This window comes from Anas platyrhynchos, chromosome 1, assembly GCF_047663525.1.
Source record: "Anas platyrhynchos isolate ZD024472 breed Pekin duck chromosome 1, IASCAAS_PekinDuck_T2T, whole genome shotgun sequence".
In the NCBI taxonomy this organism is placed as follows: domain Eukaryota; kingdom Metazoa; phylum Chordata; class Aves; order Anseriformes; family Anatidae; genus Anas; species Anas platyrhynchos.
Window position 1 is genome coordinate 118,665,191 of NC_092587.1, and position 26,642 is coordinate 118,691,832.

The 26,642-nt window shown below is 34.1% G+C and overlaps 1 protein-coding gene and 1 long non-coding RNA gene across 5 annotated transcripts in view; one reads left to right on the forward strand and one right to left on the reverse strand.

The window, feature by feature from the left end:
* IL1RAPL1 (interleukin 1 receptor accessory protein like 1) overlaps nucleotides 1-26,642 on the forward strand; it is a 757,591-nt gene that overhangs the window by 554,196 nt on the left and 176,753 nt on the right. For all 4 annotated transcript variants that reach the window (XM_027449029.3, XM_072027434.1, XM_072027437.1 and 1 more), the window contains one exon: nucleotides 8,759-8,833. In XM_027449029.3, the coding sequence (XP_027304830.1) occupies nucleotides 8,759-8,833 (75 nt within the window). The remainder of the gene's footprint in view (nucleotides 1-8,758; nucleotides 8,834-26,642) is intronic.
* Nucleotides 9,339-25,078, reverse strand: LOC139999386 (uncharacterized). Its single transcript, XR_011804817.1, has 3 exons — nucleotides 24,985-25,078; nucleotides 10,588-10,675; nucleotides 9,339-9,608 (listed from the first exon to the last, which is right to left on the reverse strand). It is a non-coding gene; the product is annotated as an uncharacterized lncRNA (long non-coding RNA).

A 26,642-nucleotide genomic window follows, 5' to 3' on the forward strand; every position in this document is an offset into this window, starting at 1 on the left:
GACATGACATCATAGAATCATAGTATCATTAAGGCTGGAAAAGACTTAAAAGGTCATCTGGTCCAACCATCTACTATCTACTACAATGTCACCCACTAAACCATGTCCCTAAGTACCACGGCCAACCTTTCATTAAATCCCTCCAAGGACAGTGATTCCACCACCTCCCTGGGCAACCCATTCCAATGCTCTGTCTCCTCATTTCCATCATGAACCTCCCCTGGTGCAACTTGAGCTCATTCCCTCTAGTCCTATCACTAGTTATCTGAGAGAAAAAGTCGACCCCCAGCTCCCCACAACTTCTTTTCAGGTAGCTGTAGAGAGCAATAAGGTCTCCCCTGAGCCTCCTCTTCTCCAGACTACACAAACCCAGTTCCATCAGCTGCTCCCCATAGGACTTGTGTTCCAGGCCCTTCACCAGCTTTGTAGCTTTTCTCATTTGTTCATGCAAACCTCATGATTTATATAACTCTCTGTTTTGCTTCATTAATATATAATCTGTTCAGATAGCCCAAATGTAAAGTATACTGCATATGTTTCTGTTTGAGTCACAAGCCTTATACAAGATTTGTACAGCTTCACAGCCTAAACAATGGCAACTAAACACACAGATGAAAGAGTAAAAAATATTCTAATTGGTTCAAAATACCCCAAAGTATTTACAGTAAGGGTCATAGATTCCTCAGAAAATCATGAATATGGGCTGCCAGACTGAAAAAGTGATAGAAGACCATCTCCAAAAGCTTTTAATTTGTCTTGGAATAGAAGCAGTAGTTTAACAGAGGTCAGCTGGATTTATTTCACCCTGTTTTCACATGGTTGAAAAGACCATGTGAAAAGAAATCTCTGTGTAGATAAAACTGTAGAACAATCTAAATTCAAACCAGAAGAACAGTAATTGAATACTAAAACGTTAATTGCAGTGGTGTTCTTTGTCCTCAACTTATTTTGTCTTCCAGTCACCATTACAAGTGCAGAAAGAATAGTTAGAGGCTGAACAATATGCCACATCCCACTGACATGGTTAATAAGAGTGCCCTGTAGCATGCGATAAGCAAGAGGTGTGGGGCTCTTCCTCAAGGAATATAAATATTGTTATGCAAAATAATCCACTTAGGGCACTCTGGCATGAGCATGAGCCTAAAGGCCTCATGTTAGCCAGTAATATAAATATGACAAAACAAAATTCCTGCTGAGTGAAATGCTGCTGAGTTTCACCAATAAGCTTAAACTTTGGAGAATCTCCCGGTTAAAGTGCTCCCAGATATGTGGCTTTATTCTACTGTTAAGAAGAGCATTTATTTTAATTAAACAGACATAATATATCAAACGTTCATTTAAGACAACAACAGCAACAACTACCATGTTCAACATTTCTCATTTATTAGAGATTATCTGATATCTCTTAGGTGGAAGGGGAGGAACAAACTGAAGAGACAATGCAGACAGACCACTCTTCAGCATGACATCCTTTTTGTAGAGCTACATAGAAAGTCTCATTTCAATAATCTTGCTTTAGGAATTACTGTTTCACAGAAAGTAAATAAATAAATAAATAAAAATGTTGCAATGCTTAGAAACTTTATGGAAGATAGAAAATAATTTATTTTGGACATTTTACATTTTTTACCCTTCTTTTTTTTTTTTTTTTTTTTTTTTTTTTTGGTATTTTGTGTATCTTTTGTGTATCTTTGCAGGGTGGGGTGAGAGGGTTGTCCATACAAGAACATTCTCTTAAGATCAAAGCCTTGCTTTCTTCCTTCCTCTCTGCTTTGTTAGATCAAAATATGAATTTTAAATCTTCCACACAAAGAACTCTTCCATACTGTCAAGATATTAGGCTGATATTTCAGTCAGTGTTTTAACTACATATATTGTTTGGTTCTTTTGTATTTCAAGGCATTAGTATCTGCAATGAGAGCATTTTGATTATGAGAACCTTTTCCTTGGAGATTTCTGGAAAATGCCACTGTGTGTTCAAGAAAATTGCCAGATAAAAAGAGCAATATATACATCTTCTACAGTCATAGGGGTAGTGTAAATGTCACAACATATTCGATTAGATGTGAGTATATAATAAAAAAACAACATCTAGATTCATCTGTTCTCCTCCAGTATTCAACCTAATGTTGATCACAGGGGACTCACAAGCTTAAAACATTATAAAGAGCTTCCTGGCAAACCTTTCAACTTCATGATGTCTCATAAGTTTTCATTTTTCAATGCTTCTTCCTTTCCCAACATACCTCATTACAACTTTTTTTTTTTTTGTAACAATAACATCTTTATTTGCATAACAATGTCATAGTAAAAAATATTAAATATTTATTATTTATTAACTTTATTACTTACCACCTTATATGCTACTACAGTTTCTTACAGGAAGTGCTGGGCTTCCTGTGTAGTAAAGTAAATTTACTGTACTGCATTACATAGTACTGTACATTCATTACTTAAGGGAAAAAAAAAGAAAAAAAGAGGAAGAGAAGAGAAGAGAAGAGAAGAGAAGAGAAGAGAAGAGAAGAGAAGAGAAGAGAAGAGAAGAGAAGAGAAGAGAAGAGAAGAGAAGAGAAGAGAAGAGAAGAGAAGAGAAGAGAAGAGAAGAATATTACCTAATTTTGGAAAAAAAAAAAAAAAAAAAAAAAAAAAAACAGTAGAAAGGATTAAGTATGAGAAATAAAGACAATTTTCATTAGTATGCCCTCATCAGTAGGGTTGGTTGGTGATTTTATAGTATGTGGTAAAGAGAAGACAATTAGAAAGGCATAAACTGAAAAAAGAGGCAGAATTTTTGTCTCAATGCAATATTTATGGAACATTTCAGCAGATAAAAGCTGATCTTCAACCAGTCATTGTGATAACTAAGTCACATTTAGGAGTCCGTTTGTGATCATATGCTTCATGCATATATATTTATTATCCTTATATGGATCTACCCTCAGTCTGAACTGCTTGAATCAGGGTATAATGAGGCTTGTCCACACACAGTGAGGCAGATTTCAGAGTGAGACTGCTGTGAAATTCATGGTATTTGTGATTTTAAATGATGTCTGTGTGAATGAAAACTAATCTGTTTTGAACTAAATATTTTAACTAAATCTGTTTTTAACTAAATATTTTAACTAAAATATTTACATTATTAGAAGCCTCAAATATGTATGAAGAATTTCCCTTTAATAAAAGATCTGGCCATATATTGATTTTTGAAAGACTATTAATGTCCCTAGTGGTATATCTGAATAGGTAGGTCTGCTTTAAAAGAATTAAACAAAAAAACAAACACACAAACACTTGCATGAATTATTTTTATTATTTTTGCATTGCATAAGTTTTGTTATGCTCACAATTACTCAAGAGATAATATCCAATCAAGAATATCCAATACTGGATAGTATTGAGATCTCCACGTGGACAGTGACTGTGTATACTATTGTTTCAAGACTGAAGGTTCGGGCTGAACATATTCATATTTAGTTTTATTGCAGTCTACCAGATGATCTTTGAGGTCTTTTCCAACCTTAATGATTCTATGATTCTGTATGCTGATGCTATAGGGGGAGTCTTATTCCCAGAGTTGTGGCCTCTGGCCTATGCCAAAATAACAGAATGAAGAGAGGAGCAGAAAAGTAAATAGTAATGCAGCAATTAAAGACGTGACATATCTTTCTGAACTGTTGGATGAATTCAGACAAATAAAGTGGACTTCAAGAAAATAACTCCATTTTTTTGGTTTCCTTTAATTTCAGAGTAGGAATATATACATATATATATATATATATGTACACTTGAATAATAATACATTATTTTTTCCCTATTGAATCCTGTACTGTATTTGTAATATATTCTAGGGACATTCTAGTCATTCTCTCTAAAAGCAAACTGAGTTCATAAACAGAAGAGGTTTAATCTCTTTGCATTACTTCATGTCTCAAAATGGTCAGAAAGTTTTTCATTTTTAGAAAATAAATTTTACTTCAATGAAATAGCTGAACAAAACAGTTCTAAAATACAGAAAACTAAAAATGACAAAGCAAGGCAAGCATTCTTGGGAATTTATTTTCTTGCAGGAATTGTCCTGGCTTTCCAGCCAAGAAATTGCCTTTCTGAGTTGTAGACAACTCCACACAGTCCTGTCTGCCCCTAAGAAATGAAGACTGTTATCATCAGAATTTCCTAAGAAGAATCTGAATGTTTTGTAAAGCAGACATAAACATAAATCTTTGGCTTGTGCATTTTTTTATTTATTATCAGGCTTGTATGCTTTGAAACAAAGTAATTTTTTGGTGTCCATATTAGTGACATTCTTATGTACATTCCAGATTCCTTTTCTTCATTGGCTACATGAATTTCTAAAAAGTGCCCGGTCTCTTCAAATAACTGAAATTTGAATAGAGCAAATGTATTATGTGACCAAAGACAGCTAAAGTTAAAGATGTAGCTTAGAAAGAGAAGTGTGGAAGGAGGCAGATGATGTAAAAATATCATCTTCTGGCTAGTTTCCAGCTGTGTGACTGATTGCAGTGGCTCTCAGGTTCATTACCATAAGACAAATTTTCAATGCCTTTTAGAAGTACATCCATTCTGATAGACATAGAATGTGAATTTCGGTACTTTCTCTTTGTGCACGATCAATATATCTGCAGCTGAACAATACCTCTACAGTTAAATATTAGTTTTAATACAGTTTCAGAATTGGTAACTTCACATATGATTTTATTTGTTTTTGTTTGTTTGCTTTAGTTTGGTTTGTTTTTAATGAAAAGAAAGTTTGACACATATTTGTTTGTAAACTATTCAGCAGTGATTGCTCAGAAATCAAAGAAGGGTTGTAAACTTGATTTATGATCCAACATTTCTATTTCTTTGTGAGAAGCTGACCAAACATCCCTGCCCACTTTTTTTTTTATTATTATTATTTTTCTTTTATTTTTTTTTCTTTTTTTGAGAGAGTGACCCACCAGTTTTTGTTGACTTTACCTAGAAATTTATTGACTGTTAAGTGGGGGATGAGGTAGAGGAAGAAAGAAGTAGGTGTGAGAGAGGAAGGGAAAGGAAAAGGGGAAAGATGGGAGGGGAAGAGAGATAATGTGAATCCATGCATCTGTAGATAATAATGTCCAGGAATTAAATTTCTTTCCAAGGAATTTGACAATGCCTTGTGTAAGAACAAGCATAGGGATGTGAACACTGTTCTTCCTGTGTAACAATCACATAGATTGTAGTGGGAAGAGGACTATGTCTCTATTTTTTGAAAACATTCAAAATAATTTTGTTTCTTTGCATGTAGTACAGAACAGGAAGTGCTTTGAAATCATGAATGTCTGTGTAGGATGTAGATACTACTGCCTTCCTGCTACTATTCATTAAAAATAAAAGGACTACTTAACTTCCTAAGAGGCCAAGTATTGTTGTGAGTTTAGTATACATATTTTTTAATTTCTTGCCATTTAGTAAAAAATTAGGAAGAAAGGAATAAATTCTGGTTTTGTTGTCCAGTTTACCAGATATTTGTATCTGAATATATCCTTCTGAAAAATGCGTTCATGTTGAATAGCCTGTGGATTGACTCAGTTAAGAATACACATCCCATGGTCTGAAGGATATGAAACAGCAAGTAAGAGACAATAGGTCTACTTCAGGGTTTCTAAACTATAGAAGGATTGCATAAGCTCTGTGCTGCCAATAAATGTTGCTACCTGCAGACAGTGTAAACCTGAAAGGGAGAGGGGTGGCTGGAAAACTTCTTGCCTCTGAATTGGTCTACATGGATTAATCGCCCTGAAAGCATGCATATATTTGTAGTCTAATAAATAAATAAAAGCCAAGTGGTTAAAGCCTCTTTAGTAAGGAGGATGATGGCTGCAAACTAAATGGCAACTTCCTTGTACTCTCCCTGAGTTGCCTGCTCCTTCATCCACTGGACATAAACTCTCTTTTTTTCCTAAATACACAATGAATGTTCCCTGCTCAGCCATGCCAGTCTTCTTCCCTGACGGCTCATCTTATGGCATGCGGGAACAGCCTGCTCCAGTGCCTTTAAAAGACTGTGCCTTAAAAGACTTCCTTCTTGAGAAGAGTCTAGCCTTTCTGGACCCCTCTGCCCTTCAGGACTGACTCCCAAGGGACCCTCCCTACCAGTGTCCTGAACAATTCAAAGTTTACCCTCCAAAAGTCGAAGGTAGCAGTTTTACTGACCCCTCCCCCCCCCCCCCCCCCCGACCTCACCAAGAATATGTATATATATATATATATATATATATATATATATGCATATATATATGCATATATATATTATATATATATACACACATGGACAGGAAAAGTGGTGATTAATGGGGATGCAATGAAATTTGTGGGACCCAAGCATAGATGGTATGTAATAATGGGTGAATATTTTCCTGGTTTTGGCTGGGATAGAGTTAATTTTCCTCCTTGTAGCTGGTATGGTGCTTTGTTTTGGATTGAGAATAATGCTGATAACACATGGACATTTCAGTTGTTGCAGAACTCTGCTTACACTAAGCCAAGCACTTTTGAGCTTCTCATGCTGCCCTGCCAGTGAGGCTGGGGGTGCAGCATGAGCTGGTAGGGGACAGACCCAGGACAGCTGACCCAAATTGGCCAAAGAGATATTCCATACCATATGACATCATACTGAAGAATTATTTAATAACTTCATATTTTTCTTCAAGTATGACCCATCTACATGCTACTAGTATGGGATAACTTGTACTTATTCATTTAGAAATATGAAGCTCTTAGAGGCCTGAAGTACAAGACCACAAAAGTAATGTCTGTCTTTGCTTAAACTGGAAAAAATACTGTTTTCTAATCTACTCATTTGTTGTATTCAGATGAACTCAATCAGTTAATATGTCTTTACTTACAATGAGAAAACTTTGTTTGCTTGAAGAGTCTCAAAACAGATTTAGAACAACAGTGACTCAGAAAACATTATCTGATGAATGGTAATTGAATTGAGAATGACGGAACTGCATAACTAAATTTAAATTCATAGTGGATGATTTTTTTTTTTTTAATGGCAATCTGTTGATAAATTAAGGGCCTTTGTGGAGAAGTTAAGAATTGGGAATGACTAATTTTGCAGTTTAAGAAAAAATATATCTCATTAATTTGAACACTTTTCCCTTCCACCCACTTTAGCCACCAAGGAAAAGAAAAGAAAAAAAAAATAGAGAAAGCTAAAATGCATTCAAATCAGTGTAAAGAAAAGTAACAACCTAGGGATATTGCCTAAAAGTCTTTCACAGCTGCAGTCTCTCTGTAAAGTCTGTAATGCAGAATGATTTCCTCTAGAAAGCAGAAGCTGTTGCTGGAAAATGAACTGAAAGGTCTCTCGACCAAATCCAGCTCTTTTCCCTTCCTTGAAGAGATATTTTGATTCAGCACTAGCACTGAACATCTAAACACAACATCTGAAACATCAGTTGGGTGGGTTTATGCTCTGGTCAGATAAGGGAAAACCTCTTTAAATCCAAAAGAAAACGTTGATAATGGATCCATTCTGTACTTGCTGTACTATTAGTATTAATACTGTAGATATTAAAGGGCACTGATAATTTAATCAAAGAGTAAAGCAAATGTAGCAAATAAAAAACAACTAAAGCTCTCCCTTAGTTCAACTGACAGGAGATGAGCATGTTTAGTAGATTAAACCCACATACGTGGATGTGTGTGTGTGTCAGTAAGAAAGGAAACAGTGATTTGACAAGTTTGAGGGAGAAAATATTATACAGTTATACCAGACTGTCAAGAGTACTTTAAATCTCTGACAGCCCATAATCTATGTCACAGACTGAAATATGAATTAATATTGAAAAGCTAAATATCAAAATATTCCAGGGGGCAAAAAGTTGGAGATTTCCCATGAACACTTAGTAATCATTTTAAAGGAAAAAAAAAAAAAAAAAAAAAAAAAGTTCTTTCAATACTTTTAATATATCATGCACTTGTCTGTCAGAGATCAGTAAAGAGCAGACTTCCTAACAGTAGTTAGTATTACAACAGTAGTGATAATCAATGTCACTTATATGAATTAAGTATACAGATGATGAACCCAGCAGAATGGTTTGAACATGCCTCACCATGTTCCTATTAGCACCTTCAGAATGTTTTTGACCATGACAAAACTTTTATTCCATAATTTGCATAATTCTGCCATAAGTAGTTAAGAGTAGATTAAAAGTGGGGAAGGAAGAAACTTTATTAAAAGCCCTGACATTATTTTATTGCATCCATTCCTTGGATTGTGAAAATGGACATCTTTTATGATCAGTCCACCTTCAGAATCTTCAGACAGTAAAGTATTTTTAAATAAAATTATAATTAGATGTTCAAAATTGTTTTACAGTTAATGTTATTTGTCTGTTAGTGACTATATTTGGCAGAAATGTATTTAAATACAAGCAAATATAAGCAAATACAAGCAACAAAGTACTGGATAACATTTAGGCAAAAAAAAATGCAAGATGCTACTACAGCGTTTTTGTAAGAGTCTAGAGAAATGTCACACATGGAGACACAAATGTCTCCATTGCTTCAATATGTGAAAGATTCTAATTTTTGATACCATGTTTACTCTGTAAGTAAAAAACATTTATAGTTACTGAAGGCATGAACATTACTTAAACAACAACAAAAAGAAACCAAAGCATTTCTGAATATATATATATATATATATCTTATGCTACATAATAATTATCAGAAAACTATATATGTAAATTTCTTTCTTTTCTAGCGCCACTAACAGATAAACCACCAAAGCTTTTACACCCCTTGGAGAGTAAGCTAACAATTCAGGAGACCCAGTTAGGTAAGTAGCAAATGCATTTTTTTAATTGAAATTGTATGAAGATATTTGATGTGTTAATGTACAATTATTATGCAATAGTGTGATGACATTAATACTTTCACTGAAAAGTCATTAAATATACTATACTGACATGCAGAGATGTATCATATACTGTCTACCAGGGTGTTGCTCACAAATAGTTAGTAGAAATTAGTACTGAATACTAAGACCTTGAATACTACTGATGTTGTTTTTTACCATTGCTGAAAGTCTATAGTTAAACACGTACCTGAGCTTCTCTTTCTAAAGTTTCCCTTTTCTGTATATGTAACTATATCCATGGTGTATTTCAGATTTGGTAGGATTTTGTGGTTTGAATTCTGCTTGCAAGACTTCTTTGCTTTGGCACTTATGGAATTGCAAATATATTCTCTAATTATAAACGTTCTGCTGGTCTAAAACCATTCAGCAAACAGTGAGAAGTTAACATAATGGAATTTGATTATTTTGAATGTAAAAATACTTATGTTTATGAATTGAGAGTAATTAATGCATGAAGCAACCATTTTTTCCACCCTGGTGGTGGGTATTTATTGTCACTTTGGTCTCCTAGTGCTGTACAAGTAATTAAGGTTCCAAAGCTAAGCAAATGAGTGACTACAGCTTGAAGGATACAACAGTCCATCTCCTTTGTGGACTGACACTGAGGGCAACTTGTAAGCAGTTTTCAGTAGGTTACACTGGAATTATGATTAGGTGCCAGAACAGTAACTTGGTGGAACTTTCAGCATGTTAGCTACAGAAACAAAGGGAAACAAGTCTGTTGATTGTCTACATCCCAGAAAGAAAGAAAACAAAACTCAAGACATTCTTCAGCACAACATCAGGAAAAAGCAGGTTTGCAAATGAGTCTGACAGACATTGACAGAGTATTTTATGGTGCTTGCCACTCTAGCTAGTAGTGGCCATAGAATAACTCATCTTTCTTTCGCTCTTCATCAAAAAATTCAAGCTATTCAGGTAATACTTTGAGGTGCTGGTATACCTGTCTTCTGAAAAAAATACATATATATATACAGAAAATGGGAGATATGTTTCCTAATATAGCTAAATTCTGTTGTTTCTGAAAGCACCATTTCTGATATACCAACTCAGAAAACTTTTCCTGTTCAACAATCTGAGATGATTTTACTTTTCATTCACCTACAAGCTTAGGAAACAGAAAGCTAGTGACTGCACACTTTTTTTTTTTTTTCTTTTTCCCTCTTCCTAACTAATGCTGCTTACAGAAGTATTTTTTTAATGAAAAAAGAAAAAAAAAGAAAAAAAGTCAAATCTTTTGGGGGTTTTGCCAGTGTCTTGCCTAATATACTGCATTGATGAGACTAATCCAATAACACTGTAATTATGAATGGCTGGCTAGAGACTTTTATCTATGATTTTTTGAAAAAACAATACCTTTGATTTCTGTTACTTCTAGGAAATAGAATGAATTATTTGAGAAATTCTGGGTTATGGAAAAGACACTTTTCAGACAACTAAATAGGTTTTGATGAATGTGAAAGGGTTAACTTGAAAATATCATTTTCAGACAGATTAGCAAGACTGATCATAAACAAATATGAAAATATAATACTTAACTTTATAGCAAGACACTGCAATAATATATTAATTTGTTGCTTCAAAGTCTGTGAAAAAGTAAGTGAGAGCTGGAGGAAGTATAAAAAAGGGATAGTTTCCTGACATGAAAATTATTCCACTCTTAGATTTAATACCTTGATCCTGCTCAATAATGTTTGAAAGGGCTGTGTTTCACTTTCACTTTGGAAAGCTATCATTAACTTCTGTGGGCCAGTTCATAATCTGAAAAAAATAATAATGATAATAATGAAATACTTCAACATCAAAAGAATGTCCAGGTACACTTAGCCAAACATTATGATTACCTCTGCCATTATCCTCCCACCTGTCTGAGGGTAACCACACCTTGCAGACTAACTTAGATACTCCCAGAAAACATTACTCCTCCGGAAAGTCTTCGGGCTGGTTTGTTTGACCTCTCTGTTTAGAAAACAAACATATTGGTGGAAAGAGTAGCATAGAAATGGGCCACTCTGTAGGAGGCAACTGCTTGGATTTCAAGACTATGTGATCAGGTCACCAGTTGGTTAGGTGCAGAGCTGGTGCAGAGCTGATGCAGTCAGTACTCTCTCTCCCCGCATTTCTGTGCTTCTTACTTCACAGTTGTCCACCCTGAATGGAAACGAAGGCAAAGCCCAAGTGTCAGGGCATGCCCATGGGGGATGTATACATAACATACAGGAATGCCTGTCTTCTGTGGATACACATGATGTACTGAAACATCAACAGCGATGGCTCACCTCAAAATCTTACTGTGCTGGCAGGCCAAAAAATGGTGCTAACAGACTTTTGAGAAAACTCTCAGTAAGCCTAGTTTTTTTGCTTTTGAAGAAGCCTCCAAAGTTTAGTTCTTAAACCAAGATACCTTCAGGAAGTGTCAAAATCATGGTGGGAAGACTCCAGACCTATCTGATCTGTTTGTCTCCAGCACTGCTGGGTGACAGATATCTGACATTTATTGCTGAGATATATCAGTCCCTTCTATAAATCAGTAATTAAAATTAATGTAATGGGACCACAGAGCTGTTGCATTACTGTGTTGCATGGCTTTCATGAGACAGAATCAGACCAAAATGTGACTGCACAAGAAAAAAGGAATCTCTCTAAAAAGTATTTGATAGAGTGTTATAGAGCTTGGCTTGCTAAGACAAAAGGAAACAAACCAAAGTTGGAGAATCTGCTCTGCTCAGTCCTATGAACCTAAAGGCTCCCATGGTCTAAAGCAATTCAGTCATGGAAAAACTGTCCCATTATTTATCTGATATTTTGGAGAGTATTAAACATGGCTACAGTGCAATGAGCAACCTTAGAGAGTTACAGGAGTCATGAACCTCATTTGAAATGTCTTTTCATCACACTGAATAATAACCAGAAAATCCCTGAGTAGGGATAGAAATTGAATGAGAAATTCATTTCTCAAAGGCTTTTCTTGAAACACAGCATGAGGCAGCCAAAACATGAGGAAGAGAAATTCCTGATGAGGCAAGAAAGTTTTACTCCCAACTTATCCTGGTCTGCATTCAATGTTTCTTGTTTGCAACTTCCACTTCCATTTTTGTGATCAATAACTTACTCCTGTTGCAAGGATAAAAGTGCTGTTTTCTTTTTAAGCTTTTCTCCTGACAAAAGGTTCCTAGATAGTTGTGATGACTTCAATATAAACTGCTTCTCTGGAAACAATGCCTCTCGATAAAATATTATGTCAAATATAAGCTTCAAAAGTACGAAGCCTGCAAGAAGTTTAAAGCAATAAGGAGGTGTGTTTTCCACTCAGATCTGAGCTATTCTGTGAGCTGGCAGCAGCATGAGCTGGGGAGCAAGGAAAAGCAGGTAATGAAGAGGAGGCAAGGGTTTGTAGGGCACAGGTAATGAGGAACAACATGCATATGCAAAGAATGTCATCCTATGATTTTTTTCCTCTTACATTAAATACACTACCAAAATCAGCAAACAAAGCCCTACTAACATAAAAAATATATATATATATAATATATGAAAATCCTAAACATCAGATAACTATATCTTTTTAAAATTATAGATTCATGCAGATGTTATATATTTGATAGAAATATATCTATGATATACATATTTATATAAGAATTCTCTTCTGTTTTTGTGTATTGGTAAATTTTGAGGTTTTTCAGTTTCACCTGGCTTTTCAGTCAACACTGTTTATCCCACCAGCACTGTAAAACATTCATTCTTCTTAAAGAAACAATAATCATCATACTTTTAGTCTGACTGTAGAAAATCCAATTCTATTATCAAGTCAGTCCATTTTTATGAACAAAAAGAAGAAAGGTATGTTTCTACAACAGACCATAATGAATTAAAGAAACAACCAAACCAGACCAAAACAAACCAAAATCTCTAGAATGATCTTAAACACTTAAACATAAACTAGTTATCCAATGTTCTCCCATTTTGCAATGCATTTCATGATTATATACAAGCCTGTAATTTGAAATGCCAAAATTCACCTAGAAAAATAAAGCAATTGTTGAATTACTTTCAGTTAGGCTACTTTGTCTGTGATCTGAATGAAATGAGTTTTATCAAATTTCATCCAACACTAAAATTATAAAATTTACACTTGTGACCAAATATGAAATGAATGTAGTTTTCTTTCTTATTTGTTTCTGGGCATTGTTTCTGTAAAATTAAACTGACTGGTGTCTAAGGGCTTGTTTCTGTCTTCACCTCCTGAACATTTGATCATGAAAAAATGTCACTAAAACTGCTTTGAATTTGTTGCTTTTATTGGTGGTGAGTTTTTGTTGGTGGTTTTGTTGGTGGGGTTGTTGGTGGTTTTTTGTTTGTTTTCCCTAAAATAAAAATAAGAATATAAGGAAGTTCTGGAAGGAGACAAGAATACTTCAGGTAGAGGAGAATACTACCACCATATTTTCATAAAAATCTTCCACACAAATTGGCCTTGTTAATAATAAAAGAACTCCTTAGCTATCCTAATCAGTAACTGTATAAATAAATTAACTAAAGTGATATGAAATAACTAACAATATGTTTTTTCCTTTCTGCATGATTATTAAAATGTTAAAATATATATATATTTTTATCTGTACACAATTATTCTAACTGTCATACTGACTCTATAACAGGAATAGAATCTTTTTCATAATGTTATAGGGAGTTACTCTAATTACACCAGTGTTCTTTATACTATGGTAATCTGTTTTTGAAGAAGAAAGCCCCAGTCCCTTCCAAGCACTTCCACATTGCAGCAAACTGTTAACTGGAACATGCCAATGTGAAGGAGGTTCCTGCACAGTCACTGGCCCAGCACAAAGTGAAAGGAAATGGTGTCACCTCCTGTCACCCGTCCCATGCACAGAAAGGAGCCAGAGTGTGATTTTCATATCAACACAGCTGCTGAGACTTTACACTTTGAGACAGATCTTGGTGGCCTTGTGCTCAGGTTCCCTCATTGCCACACAAGTACCTTTACATCAAGAGAGGCTGACATCTCCTTCATCCCATTCCTCTCTAAAATACCCACTTGTGTGAATTCTACTGAAATACAGGAAGAAATGGGCTTAGGAATGGAGTTCCTAATGTTGGTAGGAAATGTCCAGCAATTTTTCAGATGCAGATGATATATGTTATATGTTATATGCAGATCATATATGACATCTGATAAATGTTGTTACTGTTTGGTGAAAAGTAAAATTACTTTTTAATTGATATAATAAAATTTAATTTATATAATATTTACCCACTTCTTTATTAATCTTAACCTATCATGACTACAGAGACCCTTTTTCTCATATGGTGTTTACAGGAATAGAAAAGGTGAATTGTCCCTAGCTTTAGGAGCCTCAAAAGACTTGTTGTCTTTGTTGCCTTTTCCTAAGTGTAAGCTTCACAAAATCAGAAAATCAGAGAATTGTTTAAGTTTTAAAAAACCTTCAAGACCATCAAGTCCAACCATTCACCTAACACTACAAGACCACTGCTAAAACATGTCCCTAAGCAACGCATCCACATTCCCCTGTTCCAATGCTCAGCCACCCTTTCCATGAAGAAATTCTTCCTGATATCCAACCTAAACCTCCCCTAGCTCAAACTGAGGCCATTGCCTTGCTTACTTTTCATACAAGAAAAGAGGCCAATACACTCCTTGCTCCCATCTCCTTTCACATAGTTCTTCTCAGGTAGTTCTTTCAGGTAGTACTTCTCTTCTTCCAGTCTAGTTCCAATTCTGAATCTTAAAACTTGAACAAGCTCCACTCTTTCTTGATTTAATCGGGAGGATTAAAAAATCATTAATAAGATAGTAAGATCATAAATAAAATAATTAGAAATATGTATGTAAAATGTTTATTTTCTCTCATTCTTCATTTGTGTGTACATCTGAGTCTAAACATATGTGTATATCCAATCTCTCCCTACATATCTAACTTATATATACATACATTCATATAGATAAAACTTGACCATACATTTGTTCAAATTTTATCTCATTTTATTAATGTGTTGTCTGGGAAAAGTTTATCTGAATTTATGAGGGAATAATCAGGCTTCATTTTTCATGTTAGTTTTAACCCACTGAAAAATGTCTGCTCTAGAGTGTACTCTATGCTGTACTTACCTGAGGTAGTTTCAGTGGTAAACTTCCAAATCTGATTTGATGCAATCAAAATGGTCTGTTCAGTCTCTCTACAACTATGTCCATTTTTTATGTGCAGATTAAATTTTAAAGAATTTTCCCTACTTTGTGAATTTTTTCACATTTTATGTTAAAAAGAAAATATGCAATTTATTTTTATAGCATGGAAGAAAAAAAATATATATATATATAAGAATTATCTGTGGGAGACAGCCAGATATAACTTAACAAAACTAAGATTATTATAAATACAGAATACCATATACCATGAAATACAATCTAGAAATAGAAATACACTGTACATGATTGGCACCCTTTGAAAATTATAGTCCTAAAAAGACTATAATTGCATAAATTGCATAGCTTGTTCTGTGATTATTTTCACCAGATTTTTGGCTTGTAAGCTCTGCTTTCTGTTTGTAACTTACATATAGATACTTAATCTTATCTGTTGTTGAAACACAAGTGTTTCCTTGCATACAAAAAACAAACTAAAATGTAACAATGTCACTAAACAGTAGTAGTAGTAAATATCAAAATTTAGAGGTGTAAATATCAAAATCAAAATTTGTTTTGTCCTAAGTACTTATGATTGATAACTTTTTTTTTTTAATTAATTATCTACTCCAGAATATTCTGATCTAGAGACAAAGATCTCTTGTGAGCAACAAAGATCTTCAGATTTTTACCAGATTTTTTTTTTTCAGATCTTCAGACTGATCTTTTTAAGGATTTTCATGGACCATTGGTGGATCTATGAATGCTAGAAGTTTTGTTTGTTTGTTTGCTTTAATAATAATAATAATAATAATAATAATAATAATAATAATAATAATAATAATAATAATAATAATATGTTATTATGTATTGTTGTTATTATTATTGTTATTATTTCACATGAATTAGTCTATTTAGCAGTTCCAGTCTTTCCAGCATTCTTGGTGATCAGTATATGTTCATGCAGACCAAATTAAGATTGGTTTTACAAGAAGCGGCACTGAATATGTATGTATGTATGTATGTATGTATGTATGTATGTATTTATTTATTTATTTATTTTACATCTTATATGTACTGTGTTGTAGATTGTATTAAGTTTTAGTTCTGTACACAGGTGTGTTTCTGAAAAATCTATCAAAATTTGCATAGTTTCTTGATAGCAATTATTATCTGGGATTTGACATTGAAGTAAACAATGGAGACTTATTCGAAGAAACACTGAAGAGTTCAGGGGCTTAAATGCCTGTGATAAATTCTTACAATTGAGAACATATCTCTCACAGAATACTCTAGATAAGAAGTAAAAGACAACATAATTTTTTTTTCCACATTCTATCCTGTTTTTACATGTTATTATGCCTAAGGTAGAATTCTGACAATAGATTAATTAAATAGTTTAGAGCTCAATAGCTCCCAATAACTATTTTATAATAACTGCAAATATTTGTAAGAAAATAAATATTACAAGAATGCTATACTTATCAAGAAATAAAAAAGATCAAGTTAGTATTCATATTAATTACCAAAATTAATGAAGCACATACTTCATTTAACCCACATTAAGGGTATTAAGGAAAAAAAATATATATATAGCCAATATTACAAAATTACCTTTTTTATGGTAACGTAATGAGTACATTTGAGATGTAAGGCTAGAGAGTCTCATGTATTGTTTCCTTCACAACTTTTCTAGGCAATTCATTTGAAGCAATAAATGCTCGTGTTTCTGAATAAATCATTCAGGGTCTGTTTTTTCATGGGATTTCTAAAAGCATACATGGTGCATTTCTGTTCATTAAAAATCATAGGAGAACTAGCTTCTTTGCATTGGCTTTTAGGGGTTGACAGAAAAAATATCTATAGGTTTATTATAGCTTAAATTATATTTGCAGAATGTTTTTGTGTTGTTTTTTGTTTGTTTGTTTGTTTGTTTGTTTGTTTGTTTTAATCTCTTGCTTATTTCTTTTTAACCAGAATATTTATCTCACTCAAATAAAAATTAGAGGATTTATTTCTGGCAGATATTTTCTACTTTTAAAATAGTTGCAAATGGAGCAGCCAGTGTTGTGCAACCTGGTATATTTTTATTTTTTCTTTTTCAAGTGGTAATCAATGTCAAAGTATATATTTTGGCATAGATACAGTGCCCAAGACAGCATCTGTAGTTTTCCTGTGGTTTAGAAGACCCAGGCATTTTTAAAAAGATTATGTATATTAATACCTACTGTCATGTTAGTAATAAATTCATGAGATTATTCTTTGTATAAATATAAAATAAAAATTAAAATAAAATAATAAAATAAAATAAAATAAAATAAAATAAAATAAAATAAAATAAAATAAAATAAAATAAAATAAATAAAATAAAATAAAATAAAAAATTTACTTTTCCAAGGGCAAAGTCCAAGACTGAAATTATTTGGAATTACTTCTAGATAATGAATGATCTTCAGTTTGTATAGGGTGTTGTCAGAATCTAATAGATAAGTATGTTAGTGCAATAACAGTTCAAACCTAGCTTAAGTCAAAAATTAAAATGTATATGAAGATGCTGTTTACTCATATTCTCTGAAGTCAGAACTTCAAAAACTTTTTTTTTTTACAAACACTGCCACCTGTTATAATTCCTTGTCTACCAGCTCAATTTTTATGAATACTATGAATACGCTTTCAGTTACTTTATTTTGAGAGTTCCTTATGCCAGTCTCTCTCCTCAGGGTAAAGAGAAAAGGTTAGGTCAAAAATGGAGTCTGGTTCCCAGGGATGTCTGAGCCAGCATGTCAGCAGTTTAAAAGAGGACTATACAACCTTCTGCTTTTATAGAAAATAAAAGTGTAATAAGGAGGCAAAATTTTCCTATTAACTGTTTCCCGGAACCAAACGATAAAAAGATGTGCAGAAACAGACGCACAAAGATATTCAGAAGCTGCCCTGGAACTTCTGTTGCTCACAATACTTCTGTGTTTCTGCTATTTATGCACTATGATGAGTATTCATCCATCTTGAGACATCTGACTTGAATAGGTTCTTGAAATAGTCAGTGGAGCCTCCTGAGGTCACACAATTTTACCTGGCAGCTAGGTTAGCCACTAATAGTGTGATGTTCTATGATTGATTTAATGTAGTGTAAGTCTGTGCTGCTCCAATATCTGTCCCCTGGTGCTCTTCTCTTTAACCCAGCTTCAGCATTCATACTCAACAGGCCCTTGAGATGGCTAAAAAGTAGTCCAAAAAGTAAGAAAACCAATTTCAACTAAACAGATCGCTCCATTGATGGTGACATAGCTGCAACAAAACATTGGTGCCAATACATGGTGAAAGTGGGAGAGCGTGGCTGGGAAGCAAAGAAATGAGAAGACAAAATAAAGGTTTTTTTGGCTCAAAGCAGTTATGAAACATCACTCTAAGTCAATAAATGATTAAAGTAAGTTCCCCATTGGGACAATGTACATGTATATACAGTCCATATATAGAAAGAAGCACCCTTAAGACATAAATTATTATTTCAGAGTGGAACTGCTCTACAGCTGCAAGTATCTTCCTGTCAAGGTGGGGTTTTGGACCTTATCACACCGGTGATTCACTCTGTTCACTGTATGGTTTAGACTCTTTGCTAAGGCATATGGAATGATGTACTTGAAGATGGAGCATGTACATAGCTTCCTTCCTGATACCTATGTACCACAGGTGAATGCTACACTTTCAAAAATATTTAAAATAGACCTTTCATAAACATGTTACATTGAACCATTTTAAACCATGAATTTTATAACTGGAAACGTCATAGATATGTCATAGAAAATTATAGCCTAGATTTTCTATTGTGTTTATATTTTTGACTGTTAAATTAATCAAAATGCAACTCCACAAATGGAGATGTGTTCATGATTTATCATGACCAAATACAGGAAATAATTCCATCAGCTATCATTATTTGGATGTTATTTAAAGTTATAAATGAATCATACTGTTACTTAATTGGCTATCTGGTATCCTGTTACAGAAACTTGAGAGTGATTAATACATTTTACTTGGGGAAAAATAAATAAATAAATTAATAAGTATATTAGTCATATTAACTCTTTAATTAGACTTTAAGTTAATTTTATCAGCTTTTCTTCTTTCAACTCCTTTGTACTTTTATATTGATATGAGTAAAGACCATTGTTGATAGTCTTTCTTTTCCAGTTGAAGTATACATAATAAATTGATGATACTAAGAATAACATAATAAATATATTTGAAGGACACAGAGTTTAGTCACAGAGCCCATCAAACACAAAAGACAATTTAAATGTTAACAGATGAGATTTTCAATGGTAAATTTGTAGTCTTTTACAATTTTAATGTCAGAAGATTTATTTTATTTGTTCTTCTTTTAGTGACATGAAAAAAAATGATCTCATGATCATTTCTGCCTTTGAAATAATGTTTTTTTATATAAAAAAAAAATACTGGTTTTGATAAAGATAAAATCTGCGCAAGTAAGGTTATTGACTCTGCTGTATCAGTACAATACATTGAAAAGTTATTGTATGTCTAACCTAATAATTTTGTGGTATCTTATTTTTACTTTGACTCCATGCAATAAGCAATCATCAATGCAAATGTTATAAATAACTTTAAGAGGAAATCACTTTGTTTTTGAATTTCTTCTCTTTCTTTCTTTTCCTTCCTTCCTTTACAATGGAAACACCATAGTTTCCAGTAATTATATTGAACTGCTGCAGTCCACATCCATATGTGCCCACTACCAAATCACCACCCTCTCCACAAATGAATGTCTTCATACACCCTTTTTTCCCAACTCCATTTTGCTTAAGCTTTTTTTATGGAATTATAAGTAGAGCTTCAGCCTGAAGTAGATCAAACGAAAAGACTTGTATCAAGAGAAGTCAGTATCTCACAGATGTTGAGTGTCTTCTCCTTTGAATTTTGCTCATCGTTTAGAAGTGTTATCCTCATTATTGCAAGATAGTGTCACTGATCCATCTATCACAAACTACTCTGCAGCCTCCCTACTGTATCTCCTGTTTTGATTTGTGGCAATCTGTTAACAAGTGTGGGTGTGGACTGACTCCTCTGAGCTGTCATAACATCCCAAGGCATGAAAAGTAATTCATGAGGTTTTCTGTCCTGAATTCATTATACTTTCAGAATTACCTTAATGGATATGGGGATCTATGGAAGCATTTAAAAGTCACCCTCCTGTGTGGTTCTCCTGATACTTCACTGCTGAAGCTGTGAGCAGAGGCTTCTTTGACTTGGCGCAGAGAAGGAGGCTCCACTAGACTGAGAGCATGGTTTATACAAAGGCTATATTAATCTGGAGGCTGTTTTACTCTCAGGACGGAATGCTGTGGTTTACAGTTGAAATGAGTCTAAAGAGGACAATTTAAATCAGCCTGTTTCTAGCTCTGTATTCAGTATGTCTGAGTTTTTCAAGGAGTTGTCTAAATCCAGAGGGCAATATAAGTTTCAGGCAGATGGAGAAGGATGGACAAAACTAAGACTATGAGCTAATTTAACATGGAACTAGAAAGGCCTTGACTACCAAACTGCTGACAGTGGTCATTAGCTTGTGTAAGATTTCTTGATAATCTTGATCCTAGGTAGATTTAGATATACCAAAGAAATTTGGAAATGGAGCTGACTCTTTCAGTAGAAATGCCTGGTATGTCAGGTATAGTTTCTACAACACCTTAATACATACACATTAATACATACACAGAGAAAACATACACAGAGCTGCCAGTAATAGTTTACAATCAATCCACAAATGAAATATAGGGCTTCACTAGTTAGACAATATTGAAGATGAAAACTCTCATGTATCTACAACTGTTGGTTATTCCCAAGTCATTTACTTTGGGTCTCAAAAAGTGGAGCTTCAGTAATTGACCACTATCAACAATTACTGAAATGTGTATTTAATGCATTATAAATGCAAGAGAAAACATTGCTAAGGTTTAATATAACATTATTTTATTTGCTTTTTATATGGGGTACTATAAACATAATCAGTTACTGTTGCAAAGCAAATGCTATGCCAATCCTTACACTGTGATAACACAGTATAATATCTATTTTGTTTATTTATAATGTAACATAACACATCTCCTTCACAATTATTAATGATAAGTTAATAATAAATTAGAAATGACTATCTAGATCATTTTAAAGAATTAAATTTCAGACATACAGACACTGCTGTGTATATGAAAACTAATACACTACATTGAAATCTAAAAATCTTTCCCATATTCATGCGTGATACCTGCTACTAGTACAACAATTTATCATACATGAATGCCATTTCTAGGAAATCCCTTTTTTTTTTTCCCCTCAGTTTTCCTTAAAGCAGGACCATACCATTAAGTCCTTCTATCCTATAAACATATTCAATAACAGTAGGCTGTTTTTATATATTTTTTTCTGACCTCTGCATACAGAATCGTAACTTACGTATCAGATTTAAAGGGCGTATTTCAATAAATTAAACATTTTTAATTTACCTTCCACCAAATACAGTATGTATCATACAAGTAAATATGTGTACATAAATTTAGGGTTTTTTTTTGTTTTTTTTTTTTTTTTGTTGTTTTTAAATACAGCATGAACTAAACTTTTGGGTTTACTTGCAAACTAATTAAAAAAAAAAAAAAACAAAAAAAAATAATAAAATCATCTAAGAAAAAATATTACCAGCAGTTTTTACAGCACTTAAATATATTCAGCTAGGTCAGAAGACAAAGATAACAAAATATGAATAAAAGTAAAAATGTTTTTTGTTACAATTTTACAGTTCAGGATAGAGTTAATGTACAGCAGTCTCTCTTTAAATGTGGCTTTTAAAATGGAAGATGTTAGTTTCTGATATCATGTTGCCTGTGTAGATTACAGATACAAACTTGACCAGTCTACAGTAAATGCAGATTGATGTATGGCTGAATGGAAAACACATAGCTATAAGTACATAATAAAAACAAACTGTTGTACACATAGATTAAAAATGGCATCCTATAACATTGTCCTTATGGTACTATGAGAAACTATGTATTTTATAAGACAAGAAGAAACTGCTTTTTATCTTTTGAATGTTTTCTGATAAGTAAGAAAAATAAAAGGTAAATAAATTATTGTTTAAAATAGGAACTTAATCTGGTAAAAGGCAATAAAAAGAGATTTTTTTCAACAAGATTAATTGTTCATTATGCTATGCACACATGCTGCCGATTTCTGTCTACTTAGAATTATCAATCTTAAGAATGTAGTTTGCTTTAAGGAAGGAAGGAAGGAAGGAAGGAAGGAAGGAAGGAAGGAAGGAAGGGGAATGGTAAGATAATCCTAAGTAAAAGTCAAGACTGTTAACAGTCTGTTTCAAGACTGGAAATAGGTGGCTTGAAGGAGAATCCTTAACATGTAACTAAAATAAATATTTTTTTATGCATTAATGTTAGTGTTTTGCTGTTGTTGTTTGTTTGTTTGTTTGTTTCTGATAATGACTGATGGGAGAAAAAAGGCCTGGCAGAATCTTGATTCTTAGTTCAGAATCTGAAGTTTGATTAAAATAGATAATTTTCTTAAGGATTTATAATTTATAAACATGTTTTACAAAACTTCATCAAAAAAAATGTATCACAAAGTAGTAAGAAAATAAATAGCGAGATGGAAATCTGGCTTATGTAAGTAATAATAAAAATAATTTCAGAAATGTTGCATTGAAAAAATTCTGTAAGTTTCTTTAAAAGGAGTTTCCCTGTTTCTCTTTAGCCGATCAAATTCAGGTATCTTGGCAATTTAAACCCTTTCCAGTTAGGGATTCAAGACTTTGCATCTTTCTATAGATATAAATAATTCAGAAGCCTGAGAACCATCAATCAGTTTTGTATTGGAAATAAAATATAACAGTGTCTTTAAAAAGCCTTAAAGAGCCCTTTCAACTTTTTATTATATCTACATGTAAAATGTCCTGTCCTTGTCAGGCTTCGTTCTCTAGAGGGTTGTACACTTTCCTTTCCAGTAATCATCCCTGCAGACTTTTGCAAGCAATACTGCTGGCACATATATCCTTCACAAAAAAAGCCCAAAGCCACTAAATGTTTCCTCAGTTCTAGTTCTGTTTCTTAAATTTCTCTTTGAAAATAGTCGTCTTTCTCTATTGAGATAGTGCCTATCAACCCTGATAATAAATATTTTTCTCTTGTAATGATTAATTAGGACAATTTTCTAGCCTGGGTTCTGTCTTGTCTCACTACTATTATTTTCCAAGTAATTCTAGTCTAACTGCAAAGTATCATCTGAGATTCAAGCACCATACCTTTTACAGAACTGAATACCTGCCGGTAATGGACTGTTCTTCAGTTGTCTGTGTGACAGACATTTAAAAGACAAGTATCCAGTTTCAAATTATCCTTTGGGACAGACACTTCTCAGAGCAGTAAAGCAAGAAACCTTTACCTAGAAGAGCACCTTTTAGAACAGTGAAACCTTCCTAAGTAGCAGTTCCTGTAATGAAAAGGGCTTCCTTTCCTGTTGGAGTTTCACCCACACACCCTGAGAATAGAAGAGACTTTCTAGTTCCCCAAGATCCTCCATAAAAGTGACAGAAAATTTATTGAACAAGAGACAGTCGTTATCTCAGGACATTCATTTTCCCACATCTTCACCAGAAGTCACAGAGGAACATCAAAAATCTTCTAACAGTCATTCAGATGAGACTACATTTCATACATGGCAGAAATAGCTAAGGCAGATATGACCCTATTTCAGAATAGATTTATTGGTGATGGCCAGGCAGAGCAAACTGCAACTGAAATTATTAAAACTTCGTTGTTTTATAGTCTACATATTTTCTGTACGTTTTGTTAGAAGCAAAAACTGCAAGCTTCTAGAATAAAAACTTCTATTCTAGTATATACAGACTGTCTAGAGCAATGCCTGACAGGTAATACTTAGTCACAGTGGCTGCTACCACAATAATAATATTGGTTTTGCCTTTTCCTTGGAAAGAGATTTAGAATGAAGTTATTACTCCTCAATCCCTTCTCCACTGTGCTGACCTCTCCCTGAACTTATAAATATCATTCCTGTAAAGGACACTGTGTTATTCCTTCAGCAGTCTCTTCCAAGTCAAAAGCAGGAAGAAAGGCAGAGAAGAAAAGAAAGGCAAAACATGTTCCATACAGTACAAATATCTCTGAAAATTATATTAGATAAAAACTCTACACATTCTATTCAATATCCTTCTTATTAGGAGATACTTTGCAGCTACCAGACACCCCAAAAGACTTTACAAAAATAGGAGCTACTAGTTATTTTTTGTAGTGTTCATCTGCTGTTTCTGACTACTTAAAACTCTGTCAGGTCATTCAGACTGAACTTCCTGTGTTTCAGTTTATGCCCATTGCTTCTTGTACTGTTGCTAGGCACCACTGAAAAGAGTCTGGCCTAATCCTCATGACCTCCTTCCTTTAGATATTTGTACGCATTAAGTTACCCTCTCAATCTTTTCTTCTCCAAGCTAAATAGGCCCAGTTCTCTCAGCCTGTCCTCATGACAGATGCTCCACTTCCCTCAATATCTTTGTAGCCCTCCTCTGGACTCACTCCAGTAGCTCCCTGTCCCTCTTGTACTGGGGAGCCCAGAACTGGACACAATACTCCAGGTGTGGCCTCATCAGGGCTGAGTAGAGGGGGAGGATCACCTCCCTTACCTGCTGGCAACACTTCCAAATGCAGCCCAGGATACCATTGGCCTTCCTGGCCACAAGGGAACATTGCTAGCTCACGGTCAGCCTGCTGTCCAGCAGGCCTCTCAGGTCAACTGCAGAACTGCTCTCTAGCAGGTCAATCCCCAGCCTTTATTGGGTTATTTTTCTCTAGGTGAAGGACACTGCACTTACCTTCATTTAACTTCCTGAGTTTTCTCACCATCCAACTCATCAGCCTGTCAAGGTCCCACTGAATGTTAGAACAACCTTCTGGGGTATCAGCCACTCCTCCCAGCTTTGTGTCATCAGCAAATACCCTATTCTATCACCTAGGTAATTGTAATTCAGGTGTAATTCAGGAGTTCTTGCACTAAGATCCCCAAATCGCCTGCATATTATAGCTGTCATTTGCTATTTCATCAGCTTTGCAGGGAATCAGACCATATGTTTGGGTGCATCCACCATCTATCTCTACTGCCATTTTTAATGAGAAATAAAAGGTTATATATATATATTTACACACACACACACACATATATATATATTTGGTATGCATACATTCGGTAAAATTTATGTGTAGTAATTACAGGTTTCAAGAGGGTGCTTATTAGTACTCTCCTGCCCAAATTGTTATTATTTGCAGGCAAAAGCCTCTATGTATTTCAGAAGAGAATGTGCTTCCATCTCCAGAACTAACTTACTTTTGAAATGGTCTAAACTGAGGAGAAATGCTAAATGCATGTTATCAAATTCAGTGCACCTGCTTGCCTTTTGTTAGACCACTTTGTACCAGCAGTATATTTTCTGCGATTTAATGATCTATGCATGCATGAGCTTATGAGATATCACACACAAACTTCCTCATGAACAGTTTACAGACTCATGGAGAGAACCACCATGTGGAAATGCTTAATGAAACATGAAAGAGCTTTTTACATGCTCCCAGTATCTTTTGCTCTGTTCTATATTAATGGCAGCTTTTTCTTGTGGGTATGTCATGTATTCCTTATCTCTGTTATCAGATGTTGATTTTCAATGACAGGTGTGGTATTCAGAATTGAAATCTTTCAATGTGCTGTATCTAGAGTTGTACTCAAATTTCAATAAAAAGCCTAAACTTTAGAAATAACTCTAAAAGTATCTGAGGGACCCTTCAAAGACTTCTAACAAAACAGCTGGCTCCGAGAAAGCAGAAATGATGTGTGTGGTAATTAGTGGAAGGAGTAAGAAGGAAACTGGGAGACTAGGTACAATGGATATAAACAGAGACCCTTCTGCAGAATGACAAATCAAGGATATTTAAAAACAAAGGTTCAGGCATCAGACAATGAGAATGCAGGATGCACATAAAGACTTTGCTAATAAGGACAAAGGTCCTAGCAGGGGTTGGGGAGAAAATGAGCAAAGACTAGGAAGCAGCAGAAGAGGAGGAGGGAATCATGGGGCACAACACAGTCACAGCCTATTATAGAGGCTATCATTAGGGCAACACATACTCCCCATCACCTTACAGAGGAAAGGGCAATCCACAGTCCTCTCACTGAAGGAAAAAAACTAGATGCCACGTAAATCACCCAAGCACAGAAGGAAAGAAAGTGTGTATTGAGTGATTGTGTTGAGGGAAGCATGGAAGGGAGTAAGGGCATAGCAGAAAGAAACTTTGTTCACACTGTAGATATTGCAAAAGACATCAAATGAGAGATTCCTTAATAATCTTCTAATTGGGTTAATGTTAGCCTGTAAGGCTAATACCAATTCCTTCTGTTTGTTAAATGAAAACTGATAGCAATGTAAGCAAATCCTATTGCAGGAAATTTATTAAATTTCTAATTATATTAGACCATGCTGGG